Source organism: Panthera pardus, unplaced genomic scaffold, assembly GCF_024362965.1.
Source record: "Panthera pardus isolate Hobbes unplaced genomic scaffold, ASM2436296v1 HiC_scaffold_6, whole genome shotgun sequence".
Lineage (NCBI taxonomy): Eukaryota > Metazoa > Chordata > Mammalia > Carnivora > Felidae > Panthera > Panthera pardus.
Genome location: NW_026526991.1, coordinates 1,499,267 through 1,519,293, shown reverse-complemented (window position 1 = coordinate 1,519,293; position 20,027 = coordinate 1,499,267). Strand labels below are relative to the sequence as shown.

At 52.2% G+C, this 20,027-nt stretch overlaps 3 protein-coding genes across 5 annotated transcripts; all 3 read right to left on the bottom strand.

Annotated features, from left to right (window-relative positions):
• Positions 1–807: 807 nt before the first annotated feature.
• ATF4 (activating transcription factor 4) lies at positions 808–2,922 on the bottom strand. The gene is made up of 3 exons (XM_019446938.2): positions 2,721–2,922; positions 1,808–2,128; positions 808–1,721 (listed from the first exon to the last, which is right to left on the bottom strand). Exons 2-3 carry the CDS (start codon positions 2,034–2,036, stop codon positions 892–894), a joined length of 1,059 nt encoding a protein of 352 aa, XP_019302483.1. The 5' UTR covers positions 2,037–2,128; positions 2,721–2,922; the 3' UTR covers positions 808–891.
• A 2,280-nt stretch (positions 2,923–5,202) lies between these two features.
• On the bottom strand, positions 5,203–18,309 carry LOC109265585 (mitochondrial dynamics protein MID51). Of its 3 annotated transcripts, none has more exons than XM_019446937.2 (5): positions 18,200–18,309; positions 11,942–12,092; positions 10,825–11,002; positions 10,359–10,621; positions 5,203–9,721 (listed from the first exon to the last, which is right to left on the bottom strand). In XM_019446937.2, exons 2-5 carry the CDS (start codon positions 12,083–12,085, stop codon positions 8,915–8,917), a joined length of 1,392 nt encoding a protein of 463 aa, XP_019302482.1. In that variant the 5' UTR covers positions 12,086–12,092; positions 18,200–18,309; the 3' UTR covers positions 5,203–8,914. The 3 variants fall into 3 exon arrangements, with proteins under 3 accessions (XP_019302482.1, XP_053752006.1, XP_053752007.1); XM_053896031.1 differs by lacking the exon at positions 18,200–18,309 and adding an exon at positions 17,982–18,094; XM_053896032.1 differs by lacking the exon at positions 18,200–18,309 and adding an exon at positions 15,895–16,017.
• Positions 18,096–18,308, bottom strand: LOC109265588 (MIEF1 upstream open reading frame protein). The gene has a single exon (XM_053896033.1). The coding sequence runs from the start codon at positions 18,306–18,308 to the stop codon at positions 18,096–18,098; it is 213 nt and encodes a 70-aa protein (XP_053752008.1).
• Positions 18,310–20,027: the final 1,718 nt, after the last annotated feature.

Here is a 20,027-nt window from a genome sequence, read left to right as displayed (position 1 = left end):
CATTGTGACCCCCCCCCCCCATGCCTCAGAGGAACGTTCCCATTTGGGTCATTGGTTGTATTCCAACACTAGGTGTTGGGAAAATCAGGGAAACATGGGCCTCCCCTCACCTTGCACACACATCCAGTTCCAAACTCAAGGGGCAAAACAGGTTTAAGAGCCTGATGCTCCTTCATGCGCCGGTTTCTCTTTGGGTTATCACAGAACTGAGAATACACATTAAGGGCTCAAACACTGCCATTGAGATAAAAAACTAAGGCTCCCTCCCTGGAGAGCTAGACCCACGAGACACACAAGATGAGGGGACTGACCAGGATGGACTCCAGACAAAGGATGACTTCTCAGACTTGAGAAATCCAAGTTGCAGTAGTGTGGCTTCCTGGTACTGTCCTGACATCTGCCAGCCTTAGAGCCCAGCTCTGACCAGGAACTTCAAGCTACAGGTCGGTCCTCAACTCCCAGCAAAAACCAAAGACCCATTTCTCTGAGTTCTGGGAAGAGGCCTCTACAGAAATGTAAGTTAGAAGAGAAACTTTGACTCAGGCAGGCCTTATCTGGGCACTAAAGGACAGACTACAATGCTGCAAAAGGCAGAAGCCAGGCTGTACCTCCTGGCCACCAGCTCCCTCAGGGTAAAGCTCTTTGGCCTGAACCCCACTCGAGAAAAACACCCAGCAACCTACCGCAGGGGGCCCTAAGTCCAACGAGGTTGAACCAATCCCTCCCTCCGGGGTGATCACAACCGTCAGGCCAAGGTTGGTAAGGCTGCCTTACCAGAGATCAGAAAGCAAGCACAACTCACAGAAGTACTTTCACTACAAAATAATTTATTACAACACACAGCTGCAGCACAAGCCTATGTACAAGCACATACTCCGCGGACAACCCCAACTAGGGGACCCTTTTCTTCTCCCTGGCCTTTCGGACCTCTTCTATCAAATCTTTCAGATATTGTATCTCCTTGGCCAAAGAGTCTGCCCTCTCTTTCAGAGCCTCATTCTTCTTTTCTAGCTCTTTACACTCGCCAGTAAGGGCCTCTTGCTCCGCCCTCTTCTTCTGGCGGTACCTAGTGGCTGCTGTCTTGTTCTGCTCCATTTTTTTCAGCTTCTTATCCAACTTCTCCACCTTTACTTTTGCTGCCGTTTTCTCTCCAGGGGGATCGTAGGGTTTGGGGCGGGCAGAACCACAGAGGTTACATGGAGACAGCTGGCTCTTACTTGGAGAGCCCCTTGAAGTCGAGGGGCTATGCTGGGGGGACCCCAGATAGGACTCAGGACTCATACAGATGCCACTATCATTATCTGACGGGGCATCCTCCTCCTTTATGCACTGTGGGATCATGAGAATGTAAGCAGTAGAGTCTGGCTTTCTATCTCCTTCAGAGATATCCACCTCACTGCCTAGCTCTAAACTAAAGGAATGATCTGGAGTGGAGGAAAGGGCCCCTGGGGAGAGAGAAAGAGGTTGCAGGAAGGTATAAGGGGCAACCTGGTCTGTTTTGGGTAAACTTTCTGGGAGATGGCCAATTGGGTTCATGGTCTGGGGGGGCTCCTTATTCGTCTCCTGGACTAGGGGGTCAAAGAGATCACATGTGTCATCCAAAGTGGCCAAAAGCTCATCTGGCATGGTTTCCAGGTCATCTATATTGAACAGAGAATCAAAATCAAACTCCTTCAGATCCATTTTCTCCACCATCCAATCTGTCCCGGAGAAGGCATCCTCTGCAAAAGATTGAAAAGGAGTCAGACACACAAGGCAGCAAGCCCGACGCTCAGATCCCACCGGCAGGCAAAGGACTCCTACTCACCCTTGCCGTTGTCTGAGGCACTGACCAACCCATCCGCAGCCAGCCATTCGGAGGAGCCCGCCTTAGCCTTGTCGCTGGAGAACCCATGAGGTTTGAAGTGCTTGGCCACCTCCAGGTAATCATCTAAGAGACCTAGGCTTACTTCAGCCCCCAAACCCGACTGGTCGAAGGGGGACATCAAGTCCCCCCCCAACACCTCGCTGCTCAGGAAGCTCATCATCTCGGCCATGTCGCGGGACTTTACTGGAATCGAGGAATGTGCTTGACTCGAAGAGGTCTTTGTCGGTTACAGCAACGCTGCTGCTGGATGCCGTGAAAAGCCTGAAAAGAAACCAGAAACCAAGGCCCACTAGAGACCAGCCGGTCCCAGAACTTCATCTTTCCATCCTGGAGGGAGACCGGCCAAACTAGAATTCCACTCGGCAGCAGAGAATCGGGAACACGTGGCCTCAGAGCCATCGCGTCCACCTTCCTCGCCGCCCGGTCAAGGCGCACAAGATGGACGCCCTCAGGGCTGGGCCGTCCCTCCACCGGCCGCCAGAGGAAGGCGCGCCATCCTCAAGTCCAAATACGGCCTGGGCCGCCGGCCCCGCCCACGACTCACACCGCGCCACCGCCCTGCCCCGCCGCCATCTTGGCTCCTGCCACGTTTTGCTGGGAGCCGGACGGGGACGCGCCCCTGAATCGGAGGCCAGGGTCGTCGAGGACTTCTATCCTCTGGGACGGGGCGCGCTCCCCCAACCCAGAAGCGTCGGCGTCTCGCTGACACCCAAACAGGGGTCACGCGTCTCGGGCGCTCGTAAAACCGCTTCCCCCTCTGGGACGCCGCCGGCCGCAGGCCGCGCCCAAGCGAGCCGAATGCCCTCGCCGACCCGCGGGAGCATGGCCAGAGCGGCCCGGCCCCGATACTTACGCCATGGCTTAAGCCGCTGGGGGGTGCCGCTGCAGAGCCTGGTGCTGCTGCCGCCGCTGCAAAGGCCAATGCTGCCGCAGGCACTGCTGCCTCTAATACGCCATGGCGGCTGCGGACCCTGGGGGAGCGGAGGAGGGAGAACGCGCACTCGCACAGGAGCTCTACATTTATAGGCGGGAGGGAGAGAAATGGCCGCGGCCCGCCGGCCGTGGGTCCTTTATAGACTTTGCCTCTATGAGGACGCATCACAGGACATATCCTTCCGCCCCGGTCACGTGACCCACGCCTCCTACCCACTCATTTTCGCCCCTCCGACGCCCCTACTATCTCCAACCTACGACTTTTATGTCCAGAAGGTAGCTGTGAAAAGAATGTGAATTATTTTTAGAGTCTCAAGAAAGGAAAAGGGCGCACTACTTTACACGGCAACTAAGATCAAAGAGTCACTTTCCTCTCTGGAGCCGGAGACCGCGGAGGGATTCTTCAGACACACCTCGTTTCCGGTGTTAGCTTCGGGGGCGGGGAGAGAAGTCTTTCTGCCCAAGGAAGGTTTTTATGGTGAGGTTCGAGGCCGCTTGGTTGTCGCGCGAGATGTTGGCGGAGAGCGAGCGTCGAGCTGATTGGTTAGACATGGTGAGTCATATATATCTCGATTTTCTATTGGCTCTGAGCCCGAGGTGGGAGGGCTTCTCGCTGAGAGAGCCCAGGTCCGAGCGGGAAGGGGTGGAGTGATGAGTGAGGTTCCCGCTGCTGCAGTCTGTTCTTGGTGGGCCAGTCTCGGTTAATTTCCCCGCTGCAGTGGCTTCCGCAACTCTGCGCACACTTAGCGGCCCGTGGTTGCGCCGCCTCCTTCCCCGATCTGGAGCGTTCAATGGTCATGACAGGCCGGAACCCGTGTGGCCCCTTCCTGCCCCCCTCAGTGAATCTCCGAATTAGCATCCAGTTTCAGGCCCTACATGAAATTAGGGGAAAGGAAGTGGCATTTCGTGTGCATTTCCACCATATGCAAGGCCTTAAGTAGCTGAAAGGGGAGACAGGACCTCAGTCGGGACCTCAAATGCTTCATGCCCACCTACCATAAAAGGCCAACTCTGCATCCTTACTGTCAACTCTCAAGTCCAGGCGGGAAGATGCATAATCTATAGCCCAGTTTAAGGTATTTTTACGTACCCAACCTGCTAAAATGTTTGCTATTCTATTAAAAGTATTCAGTCCATCACAAGGGAACTTCTTTTGGTTTATGCAGATGCATTTGCCCCAAGAGATTTTATTAAACTGGTATCTGTCACTGTCAGTTAACGCCCAATTCTGCGACTGCCCGGTGTAACCTAACCACTTCTCAGCAAGTCCCCCTAATGCCGCTAATGAGAGAAGCTTGAAAACCCACGCCCACTTGCGGGGGGCAGGAGGGTTCGTGTGTTTGGAAGCAGCGGTCCAGGGTAGGGCTTGCAGTTTGCTCTCTATCCGGGAGCTGCGAAGAGTGCCAAGAAAGCTCTTCAGCATCCTCCAGTCCCCTTCCCCAGTCAGGCCCTGTGGGGGCAGAAACCTTAAGTTTCTACCTCCATTTCGGTGGGCCATAGAATTATCTGTAGCAAGGCTGTGAGGTCAAAAAATGTGGGGAGCGCTGTCCTTGTCCGTTCATTGCTTTGATTCAGTCTAGCCCAACGATTTCTTTACAACAGCAAACCGAACTAATGCGATGAGGTGTGTGGCCCAAAGCCGCACAGCTTTCCGTGGAGGCAGTATGGGGTAGGGCTTAGAAGACAGATTTTAGAGGCAACTCCAAAAGGATCCTGGCTCTTCCATTTAGTGGCTGAGACATTTTGGTTACGCAAGTTTTCCTTGCTGAGCCAGTTTCCTCATCTGTGAAATGAGGCTAATGATGAGTATCCTTATGCTTAGAATGAAGATTATATATGGAAAGCATTGAGCAAAGTGCTGATAAATGCTCAATAAATGGTTATTACTATTATTAGAACTCAGGTCTTCTGATCCTGACCTCCCAATCCCCACTCCCCATTTTCCTTTCATCATCCTGCTTCCTCGGAGGACTACTAGTATTTATTGAGTTGATGAAACCAACAACTGGTACATGTAAAGCATATTGCAAAGTATGGTTTTTGTATTGCTTTGGAGAAATCACAAATGTCAAGATACAAAGTCTAGTCTTACGTGCAAAGGCACTTAAGTATCCCTGAACCATTACACAAGTCTTCCAAGGTGTACCGAAGAACCCATGGGGCATGTATCAGAAGACCTGTCAGTGCCTCCTTACAGATGACTAGGCAGAAGGTTGAGAATTAAAGTAATGTTGCCCCAGTTTTGACACCGCAGAGGTCATTGATGAATGGCTCCAGGGGCAACCTGTCCCATCCATTCTATCATGGAGACCCAGATCAAGCACTTCCAAGGTTCTAGCTGAGAATGGAGAACCAGTACCACTCCTGTAGGAAAATGTTTCATACCACACACAAGTCAAAGCTGTGGGAAAGGAGATTTTTATTTTTTCTTTCCATGCTGTGGAAGGACATCATTTTCCCCAGCTTTACTTCCTCCCTCAAGGAGAATAAAAGATAGCAATTCCCCAGGTCTCAGGGCGAAGCTACTTCTATGTGGGCCTAGCCAAGGTGGGACAGAAAGACCAGTGACTGATTCCAAATCTACCGCTGAATGTATCAACTGCTACTGAAGGGCAGGCAAGTGACTGGAAGGCAAGTTGTGGACTTGGCCTCAGGGACCAAGAATTTAAAGACTACAAGGTGATCTGAACGAAAAGGTAAACACGCTGGACTCCACCTCGGAACCCACATCTGGGGGGGGGGGGCACCCGGGTGGCTCAGTTGGTTAAGTGTGTGACTTCAGCTCAGGTCGTGATCTCACAGCCCATGAGTTCAAGCCCCGCATGGGGCTCTCCGCTGTCAGCGCTGAGCCCACTTCAGATCCTCTGTCCCTGCTTCTGCTCTCTCAAAAATAAACATAAAAACAAAACAAAACAAAAAACTCACCTAGTATTTTGGCCACTGAGAACCAGCAGTGTCTAAAAGGGCCACAGCCTAACAGATCGAGTCTTAAGTGTCCCTTACCATTGTCTTTGGCCTGGACCTTTAGCAGGAAGAGCAGAGTACTAAGAAACCCTGTGAACACAAGTTTCCAGGCAAGGTCACAGCCTCAAGGAAGACAGGCTACGGCAGAGGACTCCAACACAATGCAGGTTTTCCCTACTTACAGAACCCCCGCTGGGGCCTCTCCAGGAAATTGTGATCATGAAGCTAATTCCTTGTCAAAACCATGGGAGTTCTCAAGTTGGAGTACAAGGGAGCAAAATCAGCTAATCTGGGATGTGAACAGGGAGACCAGCAGGGGCCGAGACCCAGGAGGAAAGACCGTAGGCCTCGACACAGCTTTTCCAAACATTAACTTTGATCATTTATTTGAAGGGGGAAAACAGTCACGACAAAGCATATCATAAAAATACTGTTATCCTGAACTCATTTTTCAGGAAGGGGCACCAGGGAAAAAATCAAAATATACTTTGGAATGGATTATGCTTTCGAGACAATGAGTATATTTTTAAGCATTAGGCTAACTCTGTGGTTTGCTAACATAAATGGTGCAAAAAAATTTCCAGAGAAGTAGGAGCTGGTGCCATGACTTCAGGCAAAGGTGGGAGTTACTGGGTACATAGGCAGGAGAGTGGTGGGGAAAGGCACGACGTCCTTCCCCAAAGATGAAAACAATCGGGAGGGGGTGCAGGATGTTGTCCTCTTCCATCCAAGAACCTCAACACACTGGACAATCTTCCACGTTTTACACGGCTTGCCCAGTCTCAGTCACCAAACCCACTAGGACCAGGGCCAAGAATCTCCACTGCTTCTTGTTCTGAGGACTTCCAGGTGGTTCTTGCTTGTGAAATGGGAAAGCCACGGTTTTTGGTTTTGTGAAACACAGTTAAGAGACAGAGATGCCCTTGTGTTGCTCTTTAAGAAGAGATAAAACCAAATGGCAGTTACACTTGGCTTTGATAATCTGGGCTTAAGTCTTTAAAATCTTTTGTTTCTTTCCAGCTCTCCTTCCAATGCTTTACATGCAATTTGGTCAGAGATGCCAGCTTGAGAAAACTAGACTCTGTAATACAATGGGAAAACCGACTGCTTTACCTCAATGAAGACTAACCCACTCTTTTGCAGCCTCCCTTCTCCTTTCCCTCTAATGGATCCGAGAAGTGAGCTCCGTGCTCCGGAACCACCAAGGTCAGGCTCCACCCCATCCCCTCCAGGCCAGTCACCGAGGGCAGCACTCAGGCACAGAGATTTCCTTTAAACCCTAATTTGACTCTGATGAACAGCCAGGGTGGAGAATCTCTCTCAGGGTTCCGGGCTTTTTATGTTTCATTCTCTCTCAGGAGCTTCATACAAATGAAAGAGCTGAGCCACTTTAAGGAACCTCTGCATACATAGAGAGGAGCAGGAAATTTTTCCCAATGGAGTCGAGGTTAACCCTAGTTTACCCTCCTAAACCATGACAAAAAGGGGGCAGGATCGTCTACCCTAAATTCAAAGGTAGCTGAGGGTTCAATGCTATTTTAGAGTCATTTCATGCTGCTGTCGTTGGGAAAGAACGAGACAGCTGTGGAGAGCTTCACCAGAATCTCACCGATGGAGAGGTAGGAAGAATAGAAAAAATAATAAAACTTGATGGGATAACGAAATACTGGATGGGCAGATCAGAAACAATTATTACTGGCTTCTTGCCACGGACAGGACAAAAGCACGACACAAGACGCACAGACGTCGTGTATTAAATACTCCTCCCCACCCTCAGGATACTTTGCAATACACACAGCGCAGTTTTAGCAGCTGGAAATAAGAGGGGGCGGAGCAAGCTGCACCGACCCCCCCCCCCCCCCCCGTGTTTTATACACGAACTCTCTCCCTAGGTAGCACCAGTCTCCCCAGGAGTGGGCTGAGACAGGACGGGGAAGAGGTCAGCGCAAGTCTGCTCGCCCTTCGGCGGTGCCTAGGGGGCTCGGCACTCGGCACGCACGGCTCTCACGTTCCTGTGGCAGAAGCTGGGGAAGGAAGGGCTGGCTTTGGGCCGGTTCCTGCTCTGAGGCAGCATCCTAGAGAGGCGGGGCCTGATGGGGGAGAAACTCCTCACCAAGCCTCGACTGGTGACTGGATTTTCCAGTTAGCGTTGACACCTGTCAACCTCCCCCAAGGCTGTGTCCTCGAAGGCTTCGTCCTAATTGGCAAGAAGCAAGGAAGGGGCTGAACAACAGCACTTGTGCAGGGGGGGCGGTGCCCCGGCAGGCAGCCCCTTCCCTCCCTCGTCCTCCTCCTGTCCTCCTGCCACTCCGCTCTGGCAGCTGATCCGGACCAGCCACGGGGGAGGTCTAGACACCAGGCACACGCACCCTCCCCAGGCCCTCCTCACCACCTCCAGCTCCCCCGCGGCACCCTCACAGATGGCCACTAAAAAACACAATCTCCAGGCAACTTTGCAACCAGTTTATCTTGAGCCTCACTCCTGCGTGGGTCAGTAACCATGTTCCCAGGAGGGACCTTCTCAGCACTTAGGAATCTGAGGTGGTCAGGACGTGGGGGGCATGGGCTGCTTCTCCAGGGACCTGGGTCAAGAGCCAGCTCTTCTCCCGGTTTTAACCCCAGAAATTCTAAATAGTGTCTGAGCGCTCACTCTGCAGAGCTCAGCTCAGAAACGTGCCGATCAGAACTCTTCGGTGACATTCAACTCAAAGGCAACATCTTGACGGGGCAGATATGCTCCAGGGAGAAAAGCAAAACAGAAGGCGTGAACAAGAGGAACAGACAGAGGAGACACTGGAAAGAAAACAGGCCAAAGGGCAGACAGGAGCAGAAAACCTGGGCCAAACTGCACAACAGCAGCTCAGGTCAGGCCAGTGCTTCACCTTCTCAATTCATTCCAGAAAAGTCAGCCTGGAGCGAGGGGGCGGGGAGGAGTAGGTGCACAGTGTTTGGTAACAAAAATAGAAAGGGCTGGGTGAGAAAAGAGGAGGCAAAGAGATGGCATTCTAATCAGCATGAAGTGACCGGGGCGATGACCAGCAAGATAGGAGGCACCTAGGGACCCTGTGAGGCACCAGCTGTGCAGCCACGTGTTTCTAACGGAGAAGCCAGGGTCTGACCGCCTGACGTCCACTTTGGCCTTCACCTGCCCTACGTGTGCAGCAGCACCTCCGGCTCAGACAAGGAGCAATAGAGAGTATATCCCAATTCATCTATTTCTTCAGGAGTGAGCTCTGCAAACAAGTTCACCTTGGGGTTCAGGGCACTGGGCAGGACTCCGGCCTCTAGGTAGCTGATGAGTCCCCTCAAGGCCTGCAAGAATCGGTCGGCCAACATATCCGGAGACCAGTCAGCCTCCTCCTGGGCCAAGTGGAGGATGACGTTGGTGAGCTGGCTGGCAGTGAGGTGGCCCAGAGCCGGAGTGGACTTGCATATGGCCTTGAGGATCTTGAGGCACAGAGATCGGCAGCCCGAGTCGGCCTGGTCCAGAGCCCGCAGGCGAGCCGTCTCTGCGGGCCGCAGGCTCAGCCGCCATAGGTTGTCGTACTGGGCCAGCCGGTGTGGTCTGGCTACCAAGACGGTGTCGCCGAGGGTCACCGACGGCAGGAAGTCAATGACGAGATGCTTGTCGCGCTCATACTGCACTTCCAAAGTCAGGGCTTCTGGGGGTGGTGCCGGTCGGATCACGTAGTCCAAGAGGGACCCTATGGCTGGCCAGTTGATGGAGCCAGCCACTACCTTCTCAAATGTGTCTGCCACCGTCTTGGGGGAAAGGTAGCCCCCTACTACGCAGCGGTCCCAGTAGCTGCTACCACGAGGAAAATACTCTGGGTTCTCACGGCGAACCAGGCAGAAGCCGGGGACGTTCATGATGGTGTCCTCACCAGGGATACACGACCACAGGTTCTGCTCCAGCACCAGGGGCACGATGAGTTGGATGTGGTCAGCTGTCACCACCTGTTGGAGCACAGTTAAAAAGGTTTTGAGGGATTTAATCTGCTCAAGAGAGAACTTTCCCCAAACACAGGTCCCACCATCTTGTATTCTCCCATCAATAAAGGAAACGAATTCGTTCAGAGCAAGGATTTGAACCCCGGTCTGTCAGAATAAGAAAAAGAAAAAAGAAAAAAAAAACAAAACGAAAAAACAGAAAGGGTTAAGGAAGACACAACAAGGGCTACGGCAGCAGGTAAACTTCAGAAACAGTAAGACCTAAGACTTCGGTCTTTCTGGCACGCCTGGGACACCGATCTCCTGTACCAAGAGCACTCTTGAGAAACGGCTTTTTTTGTTTTAAATGTTTTACTATTTTTTTTTGAGAGAGCGTGAAGAGCGTGAAGAGCGTGAAGAGCGCTCGTGCGCACATAAGCCGGGGGGGGGGGGGGCGGGGGGGGGCAGGGGCGCGGGAGACAGAGGATCCAAAGCAGGCTCTGCGCTGTCAGCACAGAGCCCGACTCGGGGCTCGAATTCACGAACTGTGAGATCGTGACTTGAGCCGAAGTCCGACGCTCAACTGACCGAGCCCCCCAGGCGCCCCCAGAGAAGCATCCTGGTCCGCACCCGACCCTACCCTTCGTGAGAACCACCTTGGTACCTGCAGGTCGTCATAGAGGCTGCCACTCAGGTACATGTCCCGGAGCGGCATGTCCGGCAACTTGGCCCGCAGGAAGCTCCGGAGCTCGGCACATATGTCCACGGCAGCTTGCTTGGCCCGAGCCTGCTCGCCAGCAGGGATGGCCGCCCGGTTCCGGTAGTAAGTAAGAAGTTTCTCCTGCAGGGACATGCGGAGCCGTGACTTCTTCAAGTCTACCTGGCCCTTCCTGGCCAATGGCTTGGGCCGGGGCGGGCAGAATGTATCTGCCAAGGCAAGAGAGAGAGGCACGTGAGCTCTTCCCGCGCTCGCTCGGTCCACAGCTGCCTCGGCCCCGGAAAGGAGGGCCTGGCACAAAAGTGCGAGCACGGTGCCTGGCACACGGGCGCTCAAGAAAGGTCTGCTGAAAGCGGGGGCGGTACTGAGCACACACAGAGAGGCCCCGGAGGGGCGGGGGCCTTGTCCTCACCTGCGTCAAAGGCTGAGGAGTCTGTGGGAAGGGTCTGCAGGGACCGGCTCAGGCCTGTCTTCATTTCTTTATTCAGCAGTCGGGGCGAGCCCATCCAGTTCGGTTCTTCCCAGCTCCTCTTCCCTGAATGGCTCAGGCGGGTGGGGCTGGTAGGGGCACTGATCGCCCTATCGTACATCTGAAATAGCGGAGGCCGAGGCATAGGAAGCTTCCTGCCTCCGTTTCCCTTCTTCTCAGCAGCTCTGCCCTAGGGGGTCTGACTACTATTTTTCAATAACTTTAGTTTTATTCTAGATTATGGAACACTGTGCTCCATGCAGAAAATCTCGGGAAATACTAAATGATGCAAACAAGAAACAGATCTACCGTAAGGACACAACACAGACACGACTGTTAATATTTTGGTCTGGCTCTTGCTGGGAAATATGTATGTATATACTTAGGATCCTACTGTACGTACACTTGCGACACTGGATTTTTTTCACTCATCCTTTTTATCATCTCCCCACTGTCACTGAAAACGAACCCAGTGGTCAACATCATGTACCTTTTCTGACTATTCAGCATTGTACCTTACGAACGTACCATAACGTTGAACACGGATTCATTTATTTAACGGATATTTACCGAGTGGCTCCTACATGCCAGGCGTGGTTCTAGGTGCACAGAGTCAAGCAGTAAAACACAGAGACCCAATCCCTGCCCGCATGAGTCTGCAGTGCGGTGGAAGGATACAGGCAATATGTAATAAACAAGTTAAATGTGACATACGCAGTCAGAGATAGATGTTAAGGAAAATAAAGTAGAAAAGGGAAATAGGAAGTGTGTATGTGGTGGGAGTGTTGCCATTTCAAATCAGGGAGTTAAGGAAGGGCATCTTGGTTATCTGTAGTGGTTTACTCACTGGGATAGACTTATTTGTATTGCCACCGATTTCTTCAGGGCGGAGTCCTAGAAGTAGACTTGCTGAGTTCTCCTATGGGCTCATCTAACAATGTCAGATTTCCGGGTTATGCCCCCATTAGCAGTATCCGAGGCTCGTTCAAGGTCAGCTCCACTTGACAGAGGCAGCCTCGTCCGCCCCCCCCCACCCCCGGCCCTGGCTGCGCCCACTTACCCGCTTAACTGCCAGCGTGGCGATGCCCAGCATGGCTGCTCCGCCCACCCCCAGCACCAGCCGGGCATTGGAGAGCACAAAATCAATGGCCGTGCCGATGCCATTGTCATCCTTCTTGCCTTTGCGCTCACCAGAGCCTGCCATCTCTCACCTGAGGACGAAGTCAGAACACAGCCATCACCACCTGGGACTCAAGAGCCACCCCTCCTCCCTCCCCCATCAGGCCACGCGCAGTAGGGACAGGGCATTCTATGAATTCCAGCAACCCAAATCCTCCTGCCTCTAGCCTGCACGCTCTAGGGTCAAGGGAGAGACACCACGCCCCATGACATATCTGCATATGCAAGGGGGGGGGGGAAGAATGGATCGCGCTCATTGTGAACAAAATCTCTCCATCAACCTACTGAGGTTGTAGAAAGAGACAGCCTTAGCTCAGTGTCCATCAATCCCTTCTTATGTTATGTTATATTATATTATATTATATTATATTATATTATATTATATTACGCTACCATGCACTTCAACCCTCTCCCTCTCCCTTCCCACCACGGTAGCATAGATTGTTTTGATCCTTTGGCTACCACTTCCTGTAAGGTGAGACCTGAGAAGGTCTAACCTAATAGACTAGGTTAGCAGATGCTCATCCAGTCCCATGGCGTCACTTCACACATAGGGAGGTGACCTGCCAGAGGTCCCAGAGACAGGGAGTGGCAGAGTCACCTCCACAACTCAGGATTCCAGCTCCTAACAGGCTGCTTTTCCTACCATCGTGTTTACCCTTTACCCACACCAAACTTTCCCACTCTACTTTCTGCAAAAAAAAAATAAACCGTTAAAAAAATAAAAATAACATGGACCAGACTACTGCACACGGAGACATAACCTCAAGTCCACACATGAGAAAGGTCCAAAGGGAAAAATAACTCTGTGGACACTCCCACTTGACAAATGCTTTGCTTCTTGGGGAAAGTGTTCGGGTGGCGGGGAGGCACCAGGAGTTCAGGTGAGGCTGGCACGGTGACACTGAGTGTCAACCCCAAGGACGCTGTAGGCTTGGCTGTTAACTGGGAAAACACACACACACACACACACACACACACACACACACACACCCATCTACCCAAATGCACTTGAAAAATGAACTAAAAAGGAGCTCATGGGCTCAAGACCAAAGAGGCGGCCTCTCGTACAGAGCTCCGGCAAGGGGAGCACACACTTGCTCCCCGGCAACAATGAAGTCATCCTGACTGAAGTTCCCCGCGTCCCCACATAAGCCCGTGAGAACCGTGGGTCCGACACAGAGGAAGGATGGCAAAGCGGTGCAGATCTGAGCGCTGCTCTTACCACTGCTGCTCTCCTACCTCCCACGTCCAGCACCCCAGGAATTACACAGGGAAAGCCAGCTGTGCACCACTTGGGGTCCCAACATGCCCAGGATGGGAGGAGACAGAGACAGGATCCCTGGGTGCATCTTCCAGTGTAAGTAACCTTCTTTCTTTCTTCCTTTCTTTCTTTCTCTCTCTCTCTCTCTCTCTCTTTCTTTTTTTAAATGTTTAGTTTTGAGACAGAGACAGAGGATGAATGGGGAAAGGGCAGAGAACAAGGGAGACACAGAATCGGAAGCAGGCTCCAGGCTCTGAGCTGTCAGCACAGAGCTTGACACGGGGCTCGAACCCATGAACCGCAAGATCATGACCTAAGCCAAAGTCAGACGCCTAACCGACTGAGCCACCCAGACGCCCCAGTAACCTTCTTTCTAATACCGCTACAACTAGGTATTGCTGGCTTCACCTCTCCTGGCCCTTGCCTCTAACCTCCCCGGCCAAGGGAAGGGAAGGGAAGGGAAGGGAAGGGAACGGGAGGGAAAACGTTTCTGACTCTACTACTTCCAGCAACTGAGTTAACTAAGAGTCATTGTCAAGTCCAAAAATATTTTTCCCTAACCAGAGTTCACAACTTTGGTGGCACTTTTCTCTACCTTTTCCGGTCAACAGAAGCTTCGGGCTTAGGGACATAATGGGAGACTACTTGGCCAAGTGAAATACGTTCCCACTTGCACAGAGCAAGCAAGGCCAAGGGGAAGAGTTAAACTATACATTACAGGTGGGGTCAGGGAAGAACACTACTCATTGTCCCTCCAGTGGCCACTGAGACAGAGACGGCACAGATCAAACTTGGCCAAAGCAGAGTAATTCAATCAGGACAGAGTAGAACTTTACACATGTGTTCCCCACACATAACAATGACCAGTGTTTTCTTTTTATTTAGTTAGTTTTTGAGAAAGAGCAAGAAAGGGGCAGAGAGAGGAGACACAGAATCCCAAGCTAACTCCGCGCTATCAGTGCAGAGCCCGACGTGGGGCTCAATCCCACAAACTGGAAGATCAAGACTTGAGCCCAGATCAAGAGTTGGACGCTTAACTGACTGAGCCACCCACACACCCATTTTCTTTCTTTTAAACACAAGAACCTTTACTGCTATGTTTATAATAGAAACACTGGATGCAGGCACCTCCTTGAACGTGAGGCAGCAGGACCAGAAGGGGATGTCCTCCACCCAAGTGAAAGCCAGAAGGAGCCTCCCTGGGCCATTTAACCCAGGGCCCATCTGATGACTGGTAAGAACGAAGCAGTGATGTGGCATAACAGAAAAGAGCCTGAGTTCTCAAGCCGGAAACTCTGAGGACGAGTACTTGCCTTTGAGCCCTGACTTATTAGCTGAGTGACCTCCCTAAGTTACTTAACCACCCCAGCTACGAAAAGGGGATAACTACCCCCGCGTGGCCTGACTCAGAAGGTTGCAGTGAGGAAAAAAACATCTACAACAATACTGAATGTGAACGCTTTATAAACTGGAAGAGTACTCCACAAGTACGAGCTATCGTGAAGTCTTTTACGATTTCCATTCACAGGACAAAAGGTCACCTTCCAGAAGGCAGGCAGCAACCCAGACTGTCCTCTCAGTTACATTCTACCTTCTGAGATAGAGCTAAGAAATGGCCTCTAAAGCTCACACTGATGCTCTTCCACACTTCAGACCCAGACCATTAAGTTGGCAGCTTGTGAGAAGGCTCTCCCTTGTCTAGTGCCGTGTGCTCCCCCCATCTGTGGACCACGTGATGCCACCGGTGACCAGGGAGAAGAGAGTATGTCCATGAGCTTCAACAGCGAGATAAAAGCTCTTGTTCTAAAACCTAACTTGTTTCAGTCGAGACTGCTTATCTACCGTACATTGTCTACTCAGGTTCTGTGGCTTAGCCTGCCTATTAGGACACGAGAATCCACCTGGCATGATGGGGAAGGGGGAGGGGGGTGGGGGGTGGGGGAGCCTGGCTCCTCAGTGCCATCAAGGGAGAGAACTGTTGGTTACTGGGTTTAGAGTTTCAGTTTTTCAAGATGAAAACGTTTTGGAGATCTGTTATGCAACAATGTGAATATTCTTTTTTTTTTTTTTAAGTTTGTTTATTTATTTTGAGAGAGAGCGAGCACGTGCCCATGAGCAGGGAAGGGGCAGAGAGAAGGGAGAGACAGTCCCAAGCAGGCTCCACACAGTCAGCACGGAGCCCGACGTGAGGCCTGATCCCAGGAACCGCGAGACCGTGACCGGAGCTGAGATCAAGAGTCAGATGCTTAACCGACTGAGCCCCGTGAGTGCCCCAACGGTGTGAATATTCTTACTGCTACTGAGCTCTACACTAAAAACTAATGAAAACGTTTTTTAAAAAGAAGAGGACAAAGAAGGAGGAGGAGCACTGACATGGCAGGCAGGGCTGGGGATGGAAGGTCTCAGCGCCGGTGACATTTCCGGGCCAGTTATTTAACCTGTCGCCCCAGGTACAAAAACGGGAACGGACATACTCATTGCCCAGATGGAGCGGGGATGAGGCGTAACGGTGGCCCTGCAGCTTCGGAGGCAGACCGCACAAAAACCGTGAAAATTTCAACTTCTCTTACTTGAGAAAGCCACAGGACTTCAACATGTCTGGCTCGAGCGCACACGAGGCCAACTGACACGCGCTGAGTCACGTGCCGGGCACGTTACACGTGTTAATTCCCGAATCCTTACGACGCCACCATGGGGTCGCGGTGTTACCCCCAACGTACAGATGAAGAAGTGGAGGCAGAGGTTAAGTCACTGGCCCAAGGTTATCGTGTCGGTAAGCTGCGCGGCCAGGATCCGAACCCAGAGCTCGTCTGCCGGAGAGTAGTGCAGAGGAGTCCTAAGGCCTGCCACCCCGCCTCGTTCACATCTTATGAGCCCGAAGACCTTAACCTTCTTGGAGGCATTTTGGCACATTCACTGCCAAGTCCCCAGGGCCAGCGCTGTTCGACACATAGATCGTATCTGTGGCACAAATGAGCCGTTAACCCTATGGGGGGGGGGGGGCGGATTTCTGGTTTTTTGAGGAGGTGGTGAAGGCCATCTGTAACCCAACTCACAGGGAAAACAGACGGACAGAGACTCAGTAACAATTTCTCCTTCGGATCCGCTACCCTTCCCGGCGCAGGCAGGCTCCCGCGGGCATCAACCCTCCCCTGGGCCTCCCCTGCCGAAGGCGAGTCTGCAGTCAACCTAAGTGGCCGAGGAAACCGAAAGCCGTTACCTAAGGCTCCCCGCTCCCCCTGGCCACTTTCCCCCTCTGTGGAAAACAGCACCCTCGCCCAGCCGGCAAGCCTTATACCCCAGTTATCCTTCGTTTTTCTCTCTCCGCCTCCAGCCTCAGCCAACTGGCCACCGAGCCCCGCTGCCGCGCACACTACGGAAGCACAGCTGCCCCACCACCCCAGTCGCTCAGGGTCGTCCGGCTGGACTTGCTGCCTCCGCTCTGTCGTCAGCAGCTTGTTCTCCACACGGCCACCGCCACGATCCCTCTTCTGTGCCATTCCCCTGCTTTCCAGAGCTGTGACCGTCCCCCTCCTATCGGATGTCGCAAACTCTTCGCCGGGGCGGTCAGTCTCCTTGCAGACTCGGCCCGGCCTCAACTCCCACCACTCGCCTCACAGGCGGGCCGTGCCCGCCACAGCAGACTCAAGTTCCCAGACTACCGTTCCCACCGCCGTATTTGCCCGTTCTTGGCCGTCTGCATGGCAAGCTTCTATTTCTCATTTGAGGCGGACCTCAAACAGCCCTTTTCTATAGCCACCTATGACCGCCCCCCCACCACCTCCCTCCTCAGGCAGAATCACGTCCTCGTCCCCATCTCCAAGCTCTTTATGTGACCCTCCGGCACAGAGTTGCTCCCCCTGGAATTACTTTCCGTTCATCTCCACATCAGACCGAGTCCCTTGATGAACCGTATCGTTCACCTTTATCCCAGAGCCTGCCGGAACATGCCAGGGCCATAGAAGGCCCTCTGGAAAAGTTGCCGAACTAAATATCATCACTAGGTTATAGAGGGACTTCTTGGTAACACTGGTATCAGGAGGAAACAGAGCTAACCTACCACCTGCTAAGCACCATTCCAAGCGCTTAGCGCAGTCTCACTGGATCCTCAAAATGACTGCACAAAGTAGGTACTGTTCTCTCCATTATAAATGAGGAGATGGGAGCTTGGAAAAGTCTAGTGATTTGCCCTAAGTCCCACAGCTATTAGCACCAGAGCCGGGATCTGAACCCAGACACGGTCCCTTGAAGTCCACACACACTATGCTTGCTTTGTAGGCCGTGTTGTAACAGAATATAGTCATGTCTGGGGAATGTGATCTGACCCATAAGGTAACAGAATCCACTGAGAGCGAGCCGGCCTGGAACTGAGCTCTAATACTTTCAAGCAGTATCTTCTGTAACATTTTCAGAAGTAAAATGTTCCAGGAAATAAAATGGTGATAATAATTTTATTCTGGCGGGCCTTGAAACGCGAGGCCTATTTTTTCTCAATAAGGAAACCTACTTCTATTAATGTCTCTAATTCCTCCATTGATTTCTAATGACTGAAAGACTATGGTCACTGAAAAGAAACTGTCCCCTCTCCTGGTCCCCTGCATCAAAAAGAAAAAAGAAAAAGAAAGAAAGAAACCTATAGGATTAAGTGTCTACCTACCTGAGACTGCTTACTGCATCTGTGAGGTAGGGATGGGAAAGAGCAGGAGTGTCTACGGAGACACCTTTGAACTCTTTCCCTTGGAATTAGGAGGAGAGGGGAAAGGAGGGGATCCTAAATAATCCCCCCCAATTTGCTGTGGAGGAAGACCAGGCCCTTTTCCAGCTGCCTCTCCCGGGCCTCAGGATCCTCTAGCTTCTGGTTTTTCCGGAACTCACGGCGGATGGAGGCAAGATAGAAGTCTCGATCAGTGTAGCGAAGCTCTCGACCCTGGCGCAGCAGGGCCCGGTACAGACTGAGCACCGCCTCTCGGCTCCATGGGGCCATGGGGGACTGGCGGGGGCTGGGCGTCAAGCTATAAACAGAAGGGAAAAAACAGAAGCCTAGAATCAGAATTAACGATAGAAGGGTCTATATAGAGACTATCTAAAACTCAGGGGTTCTTAATCTGGGTCTCAGAGATCCCAAGGTCACATTATGACTTAGTGGCAGGGCTAGAAGTAGACCCCAGCTTCCCAGGGTCCTCTCTGGGAAAGTACAGGTTATGCTGAAGGGCCAGGGCTTGAATCCTGGCTCTGCCGTTTACCGGCCATATGATTCCGGGCAACGTACTTAACGCTTCTGAGCATCAGGTTCCTCGGTGGTAAAAAAAAAAAAAAAATGCAGATGACATTATATGTTAAAGAGTACCTACCACATGGGGTTATTTTGAGAACTGCATAAGATAATGCACATACAGCATCTCTAATAGAATTCCACTACGAGGGGTGGTCTAGAGTGGTTGAAGGTAAGGACTCTCAGCCACACTTGAATCCTGGCACCACCGCTTCTGCAGTGATTACCCTGGCAAGTTTCTTAACCTCTCTGCGCTAACCTCAGTTCTCCATTTGTACAATGAGGAGCAAGACTATATTCTGCCCATTCGGTTGGTACGAGGATTAAATGACTTAATGTATGTAAATGGGTCTAGAATAGTGCTTGGCACCTACAAAGAAGCACGCTATCACGGCCGGCTATGACTAGTGGCCCCCAGCCCAATAAATAGTAGATTTAGTTTTGCGTGAACCGCCACCATCTGCCTTCAGTAACAATGAACCTTTACACAAATACTGAGTGGCATAAAATGCTTTGTCATCCATTACATTTAAATGAAGAAACCTAGGAGGTGGTCAGGGGTCCTAACGTTGACAGTGAACACTTACGGAGGGTTTACTATGTATCAGGCATGTTTCAGGCACATTCCACAGAATAACGCGTCTCATTCTGTCAACAACCCCAGCGTCCTCATCCCCATTTTAAGTGGGGGAAACTGAAGCTCCCACAGGGAAGTAACTTGCCCACAGGCACATAGCTGGAAAGGGGGGCTGCATTCCTGCCCCCAACTCTGCCTGCCTCTGTAAGGACAATTACCATTCGCTGGGGCCTTACCACGTAGGACAGGGGTGCTCTACAAACTTTCCCAGCACAGCGCTTGGCACATATAAGGGCCTCAAAAAATAAGTTGGATGAAAGAAGCAAAGTCCTTATGTGGGAGAAATGATCACCCCTATTTCAAAAATAAAGAAATGAGATCGAATGGGGGAGGTACTTGGTAAAAAGATCTGAACTTTGGGCCCGAAGTCAGTTAGCCATCAGCGTCCGGCCTCACCAACTTTCTGCGCGAGCTCGAGCAAAGCCACTGTCCCTGTCCTTTTTTCAACTGTAGAAGAGCTCCCCTCGGCCCCAAGGGCCTCCCGGAATGGGAGAGATGAATCCAGAAAATCAACAGGAAAAGTGCTCTATGAGGTTGAAGGCGATTGTCACGCGAGGGCTGTTACTACAAGGTCGATCGGCGATTGGGCGACTGAGCCCTGGTCGGTCCCCAGTTCCTGCCTCGACCCTAGGGGCCGGGCCGAGGCGGGATGGGGAGGGCCCGGGCTGGGGCAGGCCGGCTCGGGGGGGGGGGGGGTCCCAGGGAGGCCTCCGGAGGCTAGGGCGCGGCCACCGAGCGGCCTCCCGGGAAGAAACTAGAGCGGTCTGGGCGAGACCCCCGCTGGCCGGGTTGGG